The sequence below is a fragment of the Callospermophilus lateralis genome, chromosome 13 (genome assembly GCF_048772815.1).
Source record: "Callospermophilus lateralis isolate mCalLat2 chromosome 13, mCalLat2.hap1, whole genome shotgun sequence".
NCBI lineage: Eukaryota > Metazoa > Chordata > Mammalia > Rodentia > Sciuridae > Callospermophilus > Callospermophilus lateralis.
In genome coordinates, this window is record NC_135317.1 from 44,185,194 (window position 1) to 44,202,817 (window position 17,624).

The following is a 17,624-nucleotide window of genomic DNA, read 5'->3' on the forward strand; positions in this document are numbered from 1 at the left end:
CTATCTGTTGGTGCAGCGACTTGTAGTAGTGTTGGGGTATTTTTGCTGATGGTGTCATCGGTGGTACAATTTTTCCAAAAGGAGCCGTCAATTGGCTTGGTGTATCTTCCTCCCTTCTGCTTGTCATGGTCATTCAGCTAAAATTTGGGGGCCAATAGAGGTGAGGCAAAGAACCTCACCCCCCCACTGGTACAAAGACCTATCCACAGATGTGGCTGTATGCTGGACTGGTAGTCAATGACGGGTAAGACCTAATTGCAATGGTACCAATCTAAGACAGGAGGCTGATGCCTTGAGGTCAGCTCATCCGATGATGGGTAAGAACCATATGTACTATTGGACAACCTAAGGCAGGCCCGGTCCCTAAGCCACATGCTTGTTGTTTAAACAGAGAGGGGGAGATGTTGAGAGCCACAGCCGAAAGGGGCCCCAGCAAACTTCCAGCTGCCAGCTGATGATTGGCTCCCAGTGGCCCCAGCAAACTTCTAGCTGACAACTGATTGGCTCCTCTGCGGTGATGCTCATTGGGCTGTTTCCCTGCCCTTTCAGACCACAGAGCTGCTCATTGGGGGACTTTTTTTGGCTCCGCCCATGCAACCCAGCCAATCGGCCTCAAGAGCAGGAGGAGTGGGGGAGGTTGAGAGGCTTGTGGGAAGCCGGTGGTGGCAGTTGGGCTCTGAGGGTTTTTCCTGAAGAGCTGTGTGGTGTGGTGTGTGTGTTCTAAAAATAAAGTTCGTTTCTTTTTGACAAGTGGCTCCTGAATTGTGCCTAGTCAGACTGCAGCAGTTAAAGGTGTCTAAGACTCTGAAATATCCTGAATGTTTGAGCAGGTAGGCTGATGTATTTAAGGCAGTGCAAGCAGACCCCAGAGAATGTTCTAAAAGGGTGTTATTTAATGTTTGCATAAACTTTTCAGTTCTGAAGAAAAACAATTGTCTTTCTCTTTAGATTAATTTGCTACAACTCTGTGAGTCAAATTAGAGATTCACCAGAGGAATGTGCTAGAGAAGCAATCTTTGGCTACTGCTTATGGTTCACTGGCAATAGGACTTAAAATCATTAGAGAACCTGCACACACTGATCTCATGACTATGTTAGCTGATCCAGTGAGTTATTTAGAATTGTGTTTTAATGAAAAAAAATGAGAACCATGAGTTTGCTTTTGTGTAGCAAGCACAAGAGGGCTTAGGGTTGTGGCTAGTTTTCCTCCAAGTTGAAATAAATAATCTCATTAAACTTAGTGAAGTAAAGAAGTACATTATGAGGTTAATCACCACACAACTCCTCCTTTGGAGAGCCTTGGTAGTAGCTACATTGCTTAAAGAGGTAGAAAAAGAAGAGAAGAAAAAAGTGAACATTTCACACCCATTCCTTTATCCTTTGGGTACTATGTTGACTCTGACAGTTTTAGCTACCCATAATGAGTTTCCTGCTATTGAAAAACATGTTTAGACTACTTTGCAGAAATGGCACTGTCCCTTTGAAATATGTTGGGAGTCCTAATGTGTGCATTCAGTACACTTACACTGAGTAAGTACAGCTCACAATGACCCTTTTAAACAGTGAAAAAAACTTTACTGTGTTTTTCCCTCATCCCAATATCAGGAGTTATGGAGATCACAGATACATGTGTACTGTGTACACTGACTGAGTAAGTACAGCTCACAATGAGCCTTTTAACCAGTGAAAAAAACTTTACTGTGTTTTTCCCTCATCCCAATATCAGGAGTTATGGAGATCACAGATACATGTGTACCAGTAACCAAAAGAACCCCCAATTTCATTCATGTCACCCTTATTGGAAGGAATCAAATCAACTAAACTTCCTCATAAAGTTACATCAGTGGGCATGACACATTCTGGGTATTAACTAAAAATTTATAAACCACAAAATAGCAGGTACTGCCACTGATTTACTGGCAATTAATGCAATGTAATAAGAGTAACAGGGCACCTACTCCTGGACAATCTAGGAAAAGGCTTTCTCAATGAGATCTGTGGCTGGATACTCAATATGAAAGTCTTGGTGAAATAGATTTATAAGCTCTTGACCAAGGATCAGATGGCTAGTAGAGAGCCAAAGGATGCCCTTACTATGGCTGAACTAAGGTCTGAGCTATTTGTGGGCCTATGGTTAAAGTCCCTAGAACAAATACAATTTCTATTGCTTAGCTCTTGCCATTGAATCTTGACATGAATTAGTGAGTCTTTCAACCAGAACTGTATGCTTTCAACAAGAAACAGACCATGAGTTAGGGCATGTTCCTATTCCCTAGTGGGAGCCTAAGAAGCTACGTTGAGGTAAGTGTTTAATGGAGAAGTGGGAAAGAACCCCATTTGGGGGTTCTTTTGGTTACTGGTACACATGTATCTGTGATCTCCATAACTCCTGATATTGGGATGAAGGAAAAACACAGTAAAGTTTTTTTCACTGTTTTGGGTCCGAGGCCAGCACCAATGGGACTCTTACACAGACCCAACTATGGTTGTACCCTTTCTGGTCACCACACAATTTCACTGCTGGTGGTCTCATAAACATATGGGCTATAAGAATAGATGAACTGTTGGTGTACACTTTTGTTCATATTAACTCCTAAGCTCTGGTGGGAAATGCTATAGCATGATGTCTCATTCCAGATAATATAGATATGCTTTGGCCTTCTCTTCTCTAACAGATTAATAGAGGTCAAAGTGACGGAAGGTGGTACATGCTTATAATCCCAGTTATTTGAAACACAGAGGCAAGAGAATTGCAAGTTAGAGGCCAGCCTGGGTAACTTAGAGAGACACTGCCTAAAAATAAAACAAAAGAAAAAGTCTAGGGATGTAGTTATATAGTGCTTGCCTAGCATATGTAAGACCCTGGGTTCAATCCATCATACTAAAAAGGAAGAAAAAAGTCTAAGCAACTGGTTGAGATGATTCAGCAACTTGTACCCTCTTTCTCCCTATGTGAACTCCTAATGTAATGGTATCTAGCTATGGAGTTACCAGAAAGGTCACTTCCTTTCAGTGGAGCTACAATTAAGAGGACATTTTGGAAGACCCCCAACAGGTTATCAGGCTACCCTTCTTCTCCTGGGTGTTCTAATCCTCACTTCCTATTTGAGTTATAGAGATTATATTAAAAAGTCACTACCATAAGACAGAGTTTTTGAAGCCATAATCTATAAGAGTGAACTGAAATGTACACAACATTTAAGAGTCTATTACTCTGAATTACAGTAGTGGGGGTAGAGAGAGAAGAGGGGAGGGGAGGGGGGAGGGGGATAGTAGAGGATAGGAAAGGCAGCAGAATACAACAGACACTAGTATGGCAATATGTAAATCAATGGATGTGCAACTGATGTGATTCTGCAATCTGTACACGGGGTAAAAATGGGAGTTCATATCCCACTTGAATCAAAGTGTGAAATATGATATATCAAGTACTATGTAATGTTTTGAACAACCAACAATAAAAATTAATTTAAAAAAAGAGTCTATTACTCTATTACTGGCTATTGTAGGGCCTTAGAGGGCTTATTCTATAGTCATGAAATAATGATAGGACCAGAAATATCAGTCAAAACCACAAATATTTTTTCCTTTATCTTCAAGTTATCTAAACACATTCACACTTTAGATCTGAGTCTTAAAAAGATCTGATAAGTTTAATTAAAAATAGTATAATGTTATCTATAATTATTATACTTACTAATCAATCTTTCTCTTTTAGGAGTTTTTTTCCCCTTTACTTTTGTTTCTGTTATTGAGTCTTGATGTTCAAGCACAAGATTTTTATCTGGTTCTTCATCAAAAGCTACATAAAGAGATGTATTTAATGTAAAAAAATAGAATATAAATAGATAAATTGTTAAATGTCTAACTTTAAAATTTATAACAAGGATATAGCAGCATTTTTTCTGCATGTAAAAAGTTTTAAATCAATTACCATAATGTGAGATCTGACATGAACATGGTGATAATAGCCGCAAGTATTGAAGTTATTTCCTTAATTCATAAACATTTTTTACATTAATTTTCTAATTAAGTCCTATCTTCATTGTGCTACATATACCTTTAGATTATATAATATATATTATATAAACAATGAAAATATATAGGTTTAAGGTTATTATTATAACATTATTTATACTTACAAAATATTCAAAACCATAGAAATGTTCAACTGTGGAGAATTGGTTAAATAAAAATTGGTATAGTACAAACTATAGTATATTTTATATTTTGGTTATTAGTGTAATAAAATATAAATAAACTTGGAAGAATTACAAGGAGATAATGTTAGGTGAGGAAAAAACTGATAAAAAGATAACTTTTATGCTACCTCTTAATGAAGAAAGGTAAAAAAGATAAAGAGAGAAAGGGAGAGAGGGAGTTAATTGTGGTTGTGGCTCAGTGGTAGAGAGCTTGCCTTGCACTGGGTGAGGCTCTGGGTTCAATCCTTAGTACCACATAAAAAGATAAATGAATAAAGGTATTGTGTTCATCTACAACTATAAAAAATATTAATAAAAAAGAGACAGAGAAAAATGAAGAGATACCTTTATAAAAGAAAATATAGTAAAGATATTTTAAAAATAAAGTAAACCCAGTAGCTTGGGAGGCCAAGAGTGGAGGATAACAGTTCAAAACCAGCCTCAGCAACACAAGGTGCTAAGCAATTCAATGAGACCCTATCTCTAAATAAAATACAAAATAGGGCTTGGAATGTGGCTCAGTGATTGAGTGCCCCTGAGTTCAATTCCTGGTACCAAAAACAAACAAACAAGCAAACAACAACAATAACAACAACAACAACAACAACAAAAACACAGTATAATTGGTTACCTACAAAATGAGGATAAATATTGGGGAAGAAATTGTACTCCTCAAGGTATGCATATCTTTTTATAAACTTTTTAAACTTGGATAGGCTGTGGCTCTAACATATTCCAAAAATTCAATAAAATCAACAAGTAGAAAAAGAGAAGTAGATTCCTGAAGCTGATAGGGTAGAGAAAAGCTGCATCCCAAGTTGTGCCATAGCTTGGGACCAAAGCAGCAGGTCACCTTCTCAGTGAGATGAGAGAAAGAGGGTTTCACTAAAAATTAATATTGGACATAATGGCACCCCCCCACACACAGAAAATCTTATTTAAGCTTCTCCAGAGACCCTCACCATAATGGTTCTTAGACTATTAGCAAGAATTTCTACAAAAGAGTTCAAATGTGGTTAGGCTTCCTACTTCCTGTTACCCTATCTTGCAATAACTAAATTTGGCTGCAGGCCCAGAGCAGATTAGCACTCCAGATTCTAAGCACCCCTTACTAGTTTTTCACTTTTATAGGCTATCTCATGTCAAAATTTTCTAGTATAAAATGATATATGATTTGTTAGTAAGAATTTTCAGGCGGGAAGTGTGTTTACAAAAGCAAAGTGTCTGGCTCCTCTTAGCAGGCCTGGAGCCTTCACAGGGACATTTACACTTCAAAGGAAAGTAGTTAGGTACTAGGTAAAGTCCTTTACAATCCAAAAGGTAAGAGTGAATGTTGTTAATTGGGTTCCTTGAAAACCAGCCTGGGGGTAGGGGGCTCTCTTTCCCTAGCACTAATTTTTATGGATTATACTTGGTTTATTTTTGTATTCAGGCCTGGGTTAGTTACCCACTACAGTAAAACAAAAACAAAAAGTACTTTTATGTAGACTTCTGCAAATTGTGAACTTCTGAGTGCCCGTCTTCCCCTATACACTGGATATAAAATTATAAAAATTTCTGGACTTGGGGTTCTGAAGGATGGATTGATTTAGGCAAAAGCACACACTTCTGGACAAGCTGCAGGCAATAAACCTGTTTCCTCAGTGTTCAGCCTCATCTGTCCTACATCAAAGTGGTGTAGAGACTCAGAAATTTGGGTATAATAAACAAAGAACACCACATCGGAGCCACCCTACTGCTCCATGGGTGCCACCTGCACAGATTCACCACAGAGAGAGGGTACACACTTTTGGTACAAAAAAGCATGATATTAAAATATACTGCCTAATCTTAGCTAATCCAGAGGCTGCATTATGCACTGGTGTTTGAAATGCTTGCTCTGTATCTCAGCTTGTTTTGGAGAGCTGAGGCGGGAGCCAGCTTGAGGTGAGCACACTGCCATGGTGACTGCAGAACCTAGGAGATCAGGGGGGAGAAAAACAGACACCATAACCAGGAAGGTGCCTATCAAGTACCTAGGTTGAGTATGGAAGAACTTATATAAAAAGTGCAGAGTAGAACTTACCCAGGGGGTAATGAAGAGAAAGAGAGAGAAAACTCAAATTATTAAAAGCTGTGATGAATAGGAAATATCACAACAGACACTACAAAAATACAAAAGACAATTGTCAGGTTGTTGGTGGTGACTTAGGAAGAATTCACCAAGCAGCCCTTGCTCACAAAAGAAACACCTTCAGGCCTGACATCATCTGTCAATCAGCAGGGTCTCCTGGCCAATCTTGTATCTCAGCCAGTTCCCCCAACCCACCAATTCCAGTGGGACAAGGGACCCTCAAAACCCCTTTCCATGTCCCAAGCCCTCCCTTCCCGCCCTAAATCCAATAAAAATTCCAGTTTCTCCTTAGACCCTCTCCTTACTCTGTCAGTCTGATAGAGTTCCCTGCTGGAAGTGAAATCTCAATTAAGACGTTCAGCGGCCTTTTTAAATCTGCCTCCTCTTGGTTGCTGATGTTGCCTGACTTTACAATAATTAGAAATTATTTTTTAAAATTTGTACTTCAATAAAATAGAAAATATCGAACACAGAGATTCCAAGATGGCAGGCCAGAGGGAGGCAGCACCCTGTGTCATTTTGTGAACCAGATCTCACCTCATGGGAATACTGCATCTAGAAGAGTGCAAGAGGATCCCTAAACATCTGATTTCTGCAGAAATCACAAGTGCTGTGACCCCTGCGCAGGGTTCAGAAAAAAAAATTATAATCTTGAAAAGAACATAGATCACACAGAGATAATGATAAGAAAACATGAGCAAACATTCAAGAAACATGGGACAGCATAAAAAGACCAAATTTAAGAATTATTGGGATAGAGGAAGGCAGAGAGGTCCAAACCAAAGGAATGAACAGTCTATTCAATGAAATAATATCAGAAAACTTTCTAACATGAAGAATGAATTGGAAAAACCAAATTCAAGAAGCCTACAGGATGCTGAATGTACAAAATCACAACAGATCCACACCAAGGCACATTATAATGAAAATGACTAATATACAGAATAAGGAGAGAATTTTAAAAGCCACAAGAGAAAGGAATCAGATTACATATTGGGGAAACCAATTAGGATAATGGCAGATTTTTCAACACAGACTCTAAAATCTAGAAGATCCTAGAACAACATATATCAAGCTCTAAAAGAAAATGGATGCCAACCAGAATCTTGTATCCATCCAGCAAAATTAAGCTTTAGATTTGATGATGAAATAAAAACCTTCCACGATAAACAAAAGATAAAAGAATTTACAGTAAAATCCGGCACTACAAAACATCCTTGGAAAAATATTCCATGAGGGGGAAATGAAAAACAATAATGAAAATCAGCAGAGTGAGGTAGTACCCTAAAAGAAAAACTAATCAAAGAAGAAAATCAAGTCAAGTTAAATAACAAAAATAAACAAATATGGCTGGGAATACAAACCATGTCTCAATAATAACCCTGAGTGTTAATGGCTTAAACTCACCAATCAAAAGACATAGGCTAGCAGACTGGATTTAGAATAAAGACCCCACAAAATGCTGCCTCCAGGAGACTCATCTGATAGGAAAAGACACAAACAGACTGAAGGTAAAATGTTGGGAAAAAATCATAACCACTCATATGGACAGCAGAACAAAGCAGGGGTTTCCATCCTCAGATCAAATAAAGTAGACTACAAGCCAAGGTTAATCAAAAGGGATAAAGATGGACATTACATACAGCTCAAGGGAACCATATACCAACAAGACATACCAATCATAAATATATATGCCCTAAACAATGGTGTAGCTATGTTCATCAAACAAACTCTTCTCAAGCTCAAGAGTAAAGTTGTCTACACAACACAATAATTCTGGGTGACTTTCACCATTAGATCTTCCAAACAAAAGCTACACAAAGAAAGTATAGAACTCAATAATATAATCAATAACAGATTTAACAGACATATATAAAATATTTCATCCATCAACAGCACATGAATTCTTCTCTAAAATAGACCATATATTATGCCACAAAGCAACTCTGAGCAAACACAAAAAAGAAGAGAAACTACCCTGCATTCTATCAGATCATAATGGAATGAAATTAGAAAATCAATGCAAAATAAAAAATAGAAGGTACTCCACCACCTGGAGACTAAATAATATGCTATTGATTGAATAATGTGTTGCAAACGACATCAAAGAGGAGATTAAAAATTCTTATAGGTAAATCAGAACACTGATACAACGTATCACACTACGAAGGCAGTACTGAGAGGAAGGTTCATTGCATGGAGTTCATTCCTTAAAAGAAGAAAAAGTCAACAAATAAATGACCTAACATTACACTTCAAAGCCCTAGAAAAAGAAGAACAAAACAACATAAAAAGCAGTAGAAGACAGGAAATAATTGAAATCAATGAAATTGAAACAAAAGTAACAATTGAAAAAGTGACAAGTTAGTCCTTTGAAAAATAAATAAAATTGATAAACCCTTAGCCAAGCTAATGAAGAGAAAGAGAGAGAAAACTCAAATTACTAAAAACTGTGTTGAAAAAGGAAATATCGTGACAGACACTACAGAAAGATAATTAGAAATTATTTTGAACATTTGTACTCCAATAAAGTAGAAAATATCAAAGACATAGACAGATTTCTACAGTCATATGATTTGCCCAAACTGAATCAAGATGATATATACAAGTTAAACAGATCAACTTCAAGCAATGAAATAGAATATCCCATCAGAAGCCTTCCAACCAAGAAAAGTCCAAGACCACATGGATACACAGCTGAATTCTATGAGACCTTCAAAGAAGAATTAATACCTATACTCCTCAAATTATTTCATAAAACAGAAAAGAGGGAACACTTCCAAACTCATTCTATGAAGCCAATATCACCCTGATTCCATAAACAGGGAAAGACACATCAAAGAAAGAAAACTTCAGATCAACATCTCTAATGAACATAGGTGTAAAATTTCTCAATAAAATTCTGGCAAATTAAATACAAAAACATATCAAAAAGATAGTGCACCACGATCAAGGGGGTTCATCATCCCAGAGATACAAGGTTGGTTCAACATATGGAAATCAATAAATGTAATTCATCACAACAATAGACTTACAGAATCATATGATCATCAAATGCAGAGAAAACATTCAACAAAATACAGCACCCCTTCATGTTCAAAACAATTGAAAAAACTAGGGATAACAGGAATATATGTCAACATTGCAAAAGCTATCTATGCTAAGTCCCAGGCCAACATCATTCTAAATGGAGAAAAATTGAAAGCATTCCCTCTAAAAATGGGAACAAGACAAGGATGCCCTCTTTCACCATGTCTATTTAACATTATTGAAACTCCAGTCAGAACAATTAGACAGATGAAATTAAAGTGACACAGATATGGAAAGAAAAACTGAAATTACCACTATTTGCTGATGATATGATTCTATACCTAGAAGATCTAAAAAATTCCACCAGAAAACTTCTAGAACTTCCAGATTTCATTTATTAATGAATTCAGGAAAGTAGCAGGATATAAAATCAACACCCATAAATCAAAGGCATTTCTGTACATCAATGAAAAATCCTCTGAAAGAGAAACTAGGAAAACTATCCCATTTACAATAGTGTCAAAAATTAAAATATTTGGGAATCAACAAAAGAGGTAAAAGACCTCTACAATGAAAACTACAGAACACTAAAGAAAGAAATCAAAGAGGACCTTAGAAGTTAGAAAAATCTACCTTGTTCTTGGATAGGCAGAATAATATTGTAAAAATACCAAACTACCAAAAGCACTATACAGATTTTTAAAAATCCAATCAAAATCCCCATGGCATTCCTCATAGAAATAGAAAAGGCAATCATGAAATTCATCTGGAAAAATAAGAGACCCAGGAATAGCTAAAGCAATCCTTAACAAGAAGAGTGAAATAGGTGGCATCACTATACCAGACCTTAAACTATACTACAGAGCAATAGTAACAAAAACAGCATGGTTTTGGAATCAAAATAGACTAATGGTACAGAATAGAGGACACAGAGACAATCCCACATAAATACAGTTATCTCATACTAGACAAAGGTGCCACAAACATATAATGTAGAAAAGATAGCCTCATCAACAAATGGTGCTAGTAAAACTGGAAATCCATATGCAACAAAATGAAATTAAGACCCCATCTCTCATCATGCACAAACCTCAACTAAAAGCATATCAAGGGCCTAGGAATTAGACCAGAGACCTTGAACCTAACAGAAGAAAAAGAAGGCCCAAATCTTCACCATGTTGGCCTAGGATCTGAATTCCTTAACAAGACTCCTAAAGCACAAGAAGTAAAATCAAGAATCAATACATCAGATGAATTCAAATTAAAAAGCTTCTTCTCAGTAAAGAAAATAAATAACTTATAAGGACAGATATCATCTGATTTCACTTGAGTTTATTATATAGATCAGGCAAATTCACTGAGACAGAAAATGGAATACAGATTACCAGGGACTGTGTGGGGAGGGAAAGGAAGTTACTGCTTAATGAGATTCTTTTTGGAGTAATAAAAAGTTGTGCAATAGATGTAGAAATGATGATTGCATAACACTATAAATATAATAAATGCCACTCCTGGTACAAATTTGTAATAAACTCAGAATAAATAAAAGAAAGCATTCTGATCAAAATAACCAATCATCATATGTGAAACAGTAGAAGCATTCTCATTCAAAATACAATAGAAGAGTGATATTCCAGCACCATACATCATAAGCATTCCATTTTGTTTTGAAAGTATAGGCTAGTACAATAAAATATAAATTGAATATTAAAGTTAGACATACTGATATTCACCTGATGTGATTTTGATATGATATTGTTTATACTAACAAACACACCTGTTTTGTTCAAGCAAAATTATTACTTCTCTCTTATACAGACATTAGTTACTTGAAATAGACTCTCTGAAAAATATAATGGTAACTTATCAAATTAATTTTTATATAGCTATCATTATTCTTCTAAACCAGTGGATGACTAACAATAATATTCTTCCTTCATTTACTTCTAATTATAGCATGGGGACATTCATATTTCATATTACATGACAGGAAATCATTTTACCTTCAAATTCTTCTGCTGTTTGGTTTTGAGTCTCTGTTTGTAATTTCTCTTCTGATACATCAGCCTTCACAACAAAAAGTACAGTAATTCCAAATTGAATATCTCAGATCTCTATTTAATTACGTTCTTTTAAAAAGAAAGCTAGTTTTTTACTCTCATCTATAATACATTGAAGAAACTTTATAATTTTCCTGAATGTATCAAATAAAAAATGTGGGCAAAATTAATGGATCAGAGAGGCAAATGTGAATACTGAATAGTACTGCAGGAAACTCAGTAATAATATGATTCTTCCTCATAGATACTTCCAAACAAATTGAGTTTACAATTATTGATTACAATTCTTGTTTAGATTTGCATTTTAATAAGCTTAATCTTTAGACAAAGTTCAATGCTTGCAAAGTTTTTAAAATAAAGATATTAATAACTTCTATGATAAAAATACATAATAGATACATATCAAGTATATATAGCCTTTTTACCTTTTTTTCTTTTTCCCAGGATTTTTAGCATAACAATTTCATAATTAAATACTTTTCTAGCAAAAGAAATTCTTAAAAATTTCTATGTCTTCTTTAAAATATATAAAATTATTTTAAAACTGTTACATGTTTACAATCACCTTATTATAGAAGTTTTTGTGTAGATGAATCTGAAATTTTAAAAATGTAAAAATTTTCCTTCTTTTAGTAATTATATTACTTTTATCACAACTTTGTGTCAATACCAATTAGAAATGTTTATAAGTTAAAGGTATCATATAGATTTCCAAATATTACCTTCAACATTCTAAATATAAAACCAGTTGTGTTAGCAAAGAAGACTTTTTATTCTATATAAGATAATATTGATGAGTTTTTAATTAACATTTATTTAAGATACTGAAAGAGTCTAGTAATTCAAAATAAATACCTTTGAGTTTCCTTCAATAAGAACAGGAGGTGAAATCAAGGATGATGTCACTGTTTCTTTCTCATGAGGTAATATTTCAACATACAGTGACTCTTGATTTTGTTTGCTGGGTGATTCTATTTTACGTGGTTTATCATGGTTCTCTAATGAAGATGTGTGAGGTAGAGCTTCATCAGTTGAAACTTCATTTGAAATCTCTAAAAAAGCTGATTTATCTTGAGAATTGAGGTTCTGTGAAAGATCTGAAATAGCAGAGCTAGATCTTTTCTTCTCTGAGCTTTAGAATTACAAAACATCTGTTATTAGATTATATGAAGAAATTTTTATCTGCAACTGAAGAATCATTTTCATAATCAAGAAGGATATTAAGTATGTGATCATAAGTATTCATTAATTAATGGTAACAAATATGAAATTGACATCAGATAACAAGTTAAAGATAGCAATATCTCTTCTGGGATTTAAAACAGATGCATAAAATTAACTCATTTAAAATATTCCTACATAATATCTGTTCAATGTCATAACAGGGTACAACATGAGAAAGATTTAGTCAATCAAAGTAGAGCACTGGATGGTTTGGAGATTGCCCTTTAGTCACATTTATTCCAAAATTATTTTTCCACAATTTCAGAATGAAAATAAAAAAATCTTTCCATCACAATTTTGATATTAAAAGATCACTGTCTTTTACCAAGTCAATTCCCAAGTTCTAAGCTGGTTTTCTTTAAAGTAACAGGTACTTATTTTCTATCAATTCGCAGAGGATCAGCTCTCCTAGTTCCAGAACCAGAATGGCCATATGTCATGGTTTTGCTACACAGTTCTGGTTTATGCTTGTCCCAACGTTCTAAGTTAGATGATAATTTAAACAGTCAAACTACCTATGCTTTCTCTAAAAATTTAACTGCTTTCTTAGTCCTATCAAGTGCAAGGGTTTGATGGTTCTTCATCTTATCAGCTAATGCTCCAGTTGACATAATTTGTGTAAGGTATATTGCAAAGTTAGTAAAACAATTTCAATTTTGGTCCCAGAAACAAAAGTTTTGAAAGTAACTATTACCACTTATTCTACATTTGTTAATTTAGGATAAATTTCAAACACTGGAGTATGGATTATATAAAAGAGTAGTGAAGTGGGAAGGACATTCCTGAAGATAAAAGTGTAAAGTGGGTGGTGGTTTAAAGATGTAATTGACAACAAACAGACTTTTGTGGTGCTATTTATAAAGCAGATTCCAATATTAAAGTAATATTAAAGTAGGAGGCTTCCTATCCTCAACAGTTAAGGATATCATTGCATACTCAAACATGATTTAATAGTTTTATTAGTACTTGAATTTAAGATGACTAGCTGTAAAATAAAGTATAACACTATTCTAAAGACTGTTTTTTAAAGACATACCCTAGAGGACTATTGTCTTTAAGTTACTGAAACACAAAAATGGTCCAAGGGTATAATATAAACTGATACTTATTCACAAGCATACCTACAGTTATCATGCGGACTATCACTTCTGCCAGTAAAATTACCATATAGCTAAAAGTAGAAAGCAAAACATTTTAAAAGATTTTGAAATGGTTATTATGATACATAATTAATCACTGGATTCTAAACAGGTACATTATCATAACATACAGAAAATGTATGGCAATCCCAATAGTCTTAAATACTATCATAAAGTTCATTTATAACCTCCCACTGAGACATTCCCTTCTTTTATCTCCTGCAAGCAAATAACCATGATATTTCTACTGAAGTGATTAGAAATGAAAAACACTAGAAAGGATGCAAGCAGTACTGTATTCAAACTTGCATCAACCAAAGCCAAGAAGTAGAGCTAGGAAAACTTGAAAACCTTACTACTTATCTGAATATTGCATAACAGAAGGAAAAAGAGGACTATATGGAAAGTAGTATATACTCACACATAAAATAATAATGATAATAACAAAGAAAATGATTTACTCCCTTCATATGCTTTGGTAATATTTCAAAAACAACCTAAATATAGTTAAAAATGTTATTAATTTGTATCATTTGCTACCCATTTTAGATTGATTCTTTCTAATAATTATTGAATATTAAAATACAATAGTATAACATTGAGCATTTATTTATTTATTTTTATTGGTTCTTTTTAGTTATACATGACAATAGAATTTATTCTGATATAATTTAAAAAGCATGGAATATAATGTAAAATTTCCTCTTCCTTGCAAAAGCATTTGTTAATTCTGAAGGTCTGAACATTACATCCTTTTCTCACCTAGCAAATAGATGTATAAGAGTACAGTCTATTATGCATATCATCATAGACACATCATGACAAATAATACCTCAAAATATAGTCATCCATGCAAAAGGGAAAATCGCCCTTGGATATCTGCCAAAACTGTCCTTTCTTCTTCTTCTTCTTAGTTTTCTTTTTCTTTTTCTTCTTTCGAAGACGTTCTTTTTTAGGAATTTTCTTAATTCCATTCATTTTCTAAACTGTCAACACAATGTTCAACCCATGTCCTTCTTCCCCTTTAGGGGGAAAAACTCTCTTCCAAGTATTGGTGTGTACATAGAACTTTTAATTATCAATGCAAATATAGAGAAAAATGTATTTGATATTATTATGTATAATAATGCAAGATATGGAATGCATTTCTGTATACAAGAAAAACAAAAAATACATAGGACTCAAAGTGTACATTATAGTACAACCTAAAAAGATTAAAAAAATTAACTTTGTAGAAAATTTCAATTTAGGAAATGTACAAGTCAAAAGTTAACATAAATATTTTGATAGTTTTTTAAAAATTACAAATATCATTGTTTAAAATCTTCATAATGACTAATTTTAGGCTCCTCAACTAAAAAGAAATTTGAAAAGTTTGAAAGGTTTAGCAAAAATCCAACATTATTAAAAGACTAGAAAACTCAAAGGTTAAAATATTGGGAATTATCTCATCTAGAAAAATAGGTCTGATGGACTACTAAGAAATAGATTGTAAATGGGTAAATAATTCTTACCGTGATCATGGTACATAGGTCCAAAGGTACAAAGGTACAAAAATGTTGTTATTCAAACAATGAGAAATAGGACTTAAACTGAAAGTAAATTATACAGAACAAAACCAAAACCATTCTAACACTAGGAAAAAAAATTTTTTGATCCATGGAGATGATGAACATGGTTTTCTTAAATGGCCTGAATTGATATCTCCCTACTTGATAGCTTGGTACTCTCAAAGTCTTTCATTAATACTTGGAATATTCAAACATGTGAGCTCTTTCCAAAGGCTCTTTTCCCAACAAGACTAGTTCCCCCTTATCAGGAAACTTCATAATTCCAGAATCACCTGTTTTCCTCTGCCCTCCCCCAGTTTATCTATAAATTTATGAACTGGTATGTGTATAGAATTCTTCCTTTAGAGTATTCTCCATTGTCCTTCAAATGCCCCTAGACCAAACTCAACTTGTACAAGATAAGAGAGTGGAATGTCACATGTGCTCTGGTGCTTACAGTTCATTCTCAATAAATCTTGTTTAGTGTAGCTGCGGTATGTGATTCATCTGAGTATCATAGCTTTTGAATATAAAAATTTGGGGTCACTACTAAAGTGGGAATAACCCCACTGAAAACCTTACACCAAACAAACAACTGAGTTGAAATGGCCAATATCTCAGTAACTATATTGGATTTAATAGTCAGAATCCCCAGAGAGGGCAAATTACTTGGCCTAAATAGAATAGCTAAAGACCATTTAATCACAGACTAATGGGACCATCATAATCTTAGAGGGGGTGAAATGGCTATATAATCTGTAGCCTGGGAATTGTAAAATTTCTTGGAAATCCTTAGAGCAGTATATTTGCTACAAAGGAAAATGTGTTTATAAGTAGGTAGCTACAAAGTAAAGTTAACTTAAGGGAAAGGCAAGGAGGCTAGGCCCAACAGAGCCTAGAAAAAAGTTACAAATATGAGTGAAAGTTAACATGCCAATACCAAATCCTGAAAAGGATTTAAGAAAATATCATGGATGAGATGCTCTATCAGGTGGCCTCCAGTTTAAATCCTGGGCATCTAATCTCTAAATTTCCCTAGTTAAAAAAAATTCACAATTCACTGCTGGAGCAATTAAGCATGCCCTGTGTGCTTTCATGGGGAGAGTTATTCTTATATGCCTGCCCTTGGTTTCTTCTAACTTTACCCCATGTATCTTTGCCCTTTGCTAGTTTTTCTTTGTATTCATTTTCTACAATAAATCATAGCCATTGTAATAATTATATATTAGGTCCTGTTGAGTCCTCTCAGAAAGTCAATGAGCCTAACATAATTGTCATCAGAGATGAGATTCACTAGCATTCCCATGACTCACCAGAATATGAAGAAAGCTTTGTTTGGGGAAAGGAATAATGAATGGATGATGATTTGCTGTCTGTCAAAAGAGGAATCTGAAAATGATACAACCAAGTCTAGAAGAACTGGCTTGCTAGATCCACTGGCTACTTTTTATGGTAAAGATAAAATAAGAGAATGTGTTTGATTTTTATTCTCTTTTTCAGGTGAGAAGAAAAAGGACGTAAAAATTTCCAAAAATGGGGTTTTAAAAATTTTAAAAGGCATAAAAATTCATTTGTGGTTATTTTTCTTATAGGTGGGAGTATAAAAAAAAGGTTTATCCAGTTTAGAGGGTGCTAGAGTAAAGCTTTAAATAAGTCAGATTAAAAAATATGTATGTGGGGCAGGGAGTGGATTCCCATCCTCCAGACTTTTCTTGTATTTTGTAGATACTGCATCTGAATAAATAATAAACACTGATATAAAATCATATATGTTTAATTTAATGAATGCTAGAGGAATCATTCTGATCAGGGAAAGGTTCAAAGAAAGTGTTAATGGGGTACTATTTCCTTACATTATGAGTCCAAGGGTGCTTGGAATTTAAATTATTTCAATATTGAGAATAGAACAAGGTTTCATAATTTATCATTTTTACTAAGGGTATGCCTAGTAGAGCCTCTGGGAAAGAAATGCAACAGGGGAAAAAAGTCAATCTCAAAATGAGATGTGTCAAAATTATATGTTCTTGTCATTTTCAAAAGCATTTTTTAGTTGCTAATACACTCTATCAAATAATACGGTTGAACTTTAGAGGATGATTTTTTCTAGCATAATGTACATACTTTTTTGAGCGAGTCAATTTGGATTTGAAGATTGACAAGACAGAAAAGGCTTGGTGAAGCCCTGATTGTCACTTATACATGAAATAGCATTGACAGCTGTCTATCCCTCAGCTTTACTATAGATTTGAAGGAAGAAGGGAAGAAAGGAAGGGAGGGAGGAAGGCGAGGGAGGAAGATAGGTAGAT

The 17,624-nt window shown here is 34.4% G+C and overlaps 1 protein-coding gene across 1 annotated transcript in view; it reads right to left on the reverse strand.

The window, feature by feature from the left end:
* Positions 1–6,036: 6,036 nt before the first annotated feature.
* Positions 6,037–17,624, reverse strand: part of Ccdc7 (coiled-coil domain containing 7) — a 109,858-nt gene continuing 98,270 nt past the window's right edge. Inside the window, exons 18-19 of the mRNA XM_076872895.1 lie at positions 11,349–11,412; positions 6,037–6,158 (exon numbers count right to left, since the gene is read on the reverse strand). Coding sequence (XP_076729010.1) covers positions 6,037–6,158; positions 11,349–11,412 — 186 coding nt within the window. The remainder of the gene's footprint in view (positions 6,159–11,348; positions 11,413–17,624) is intronic.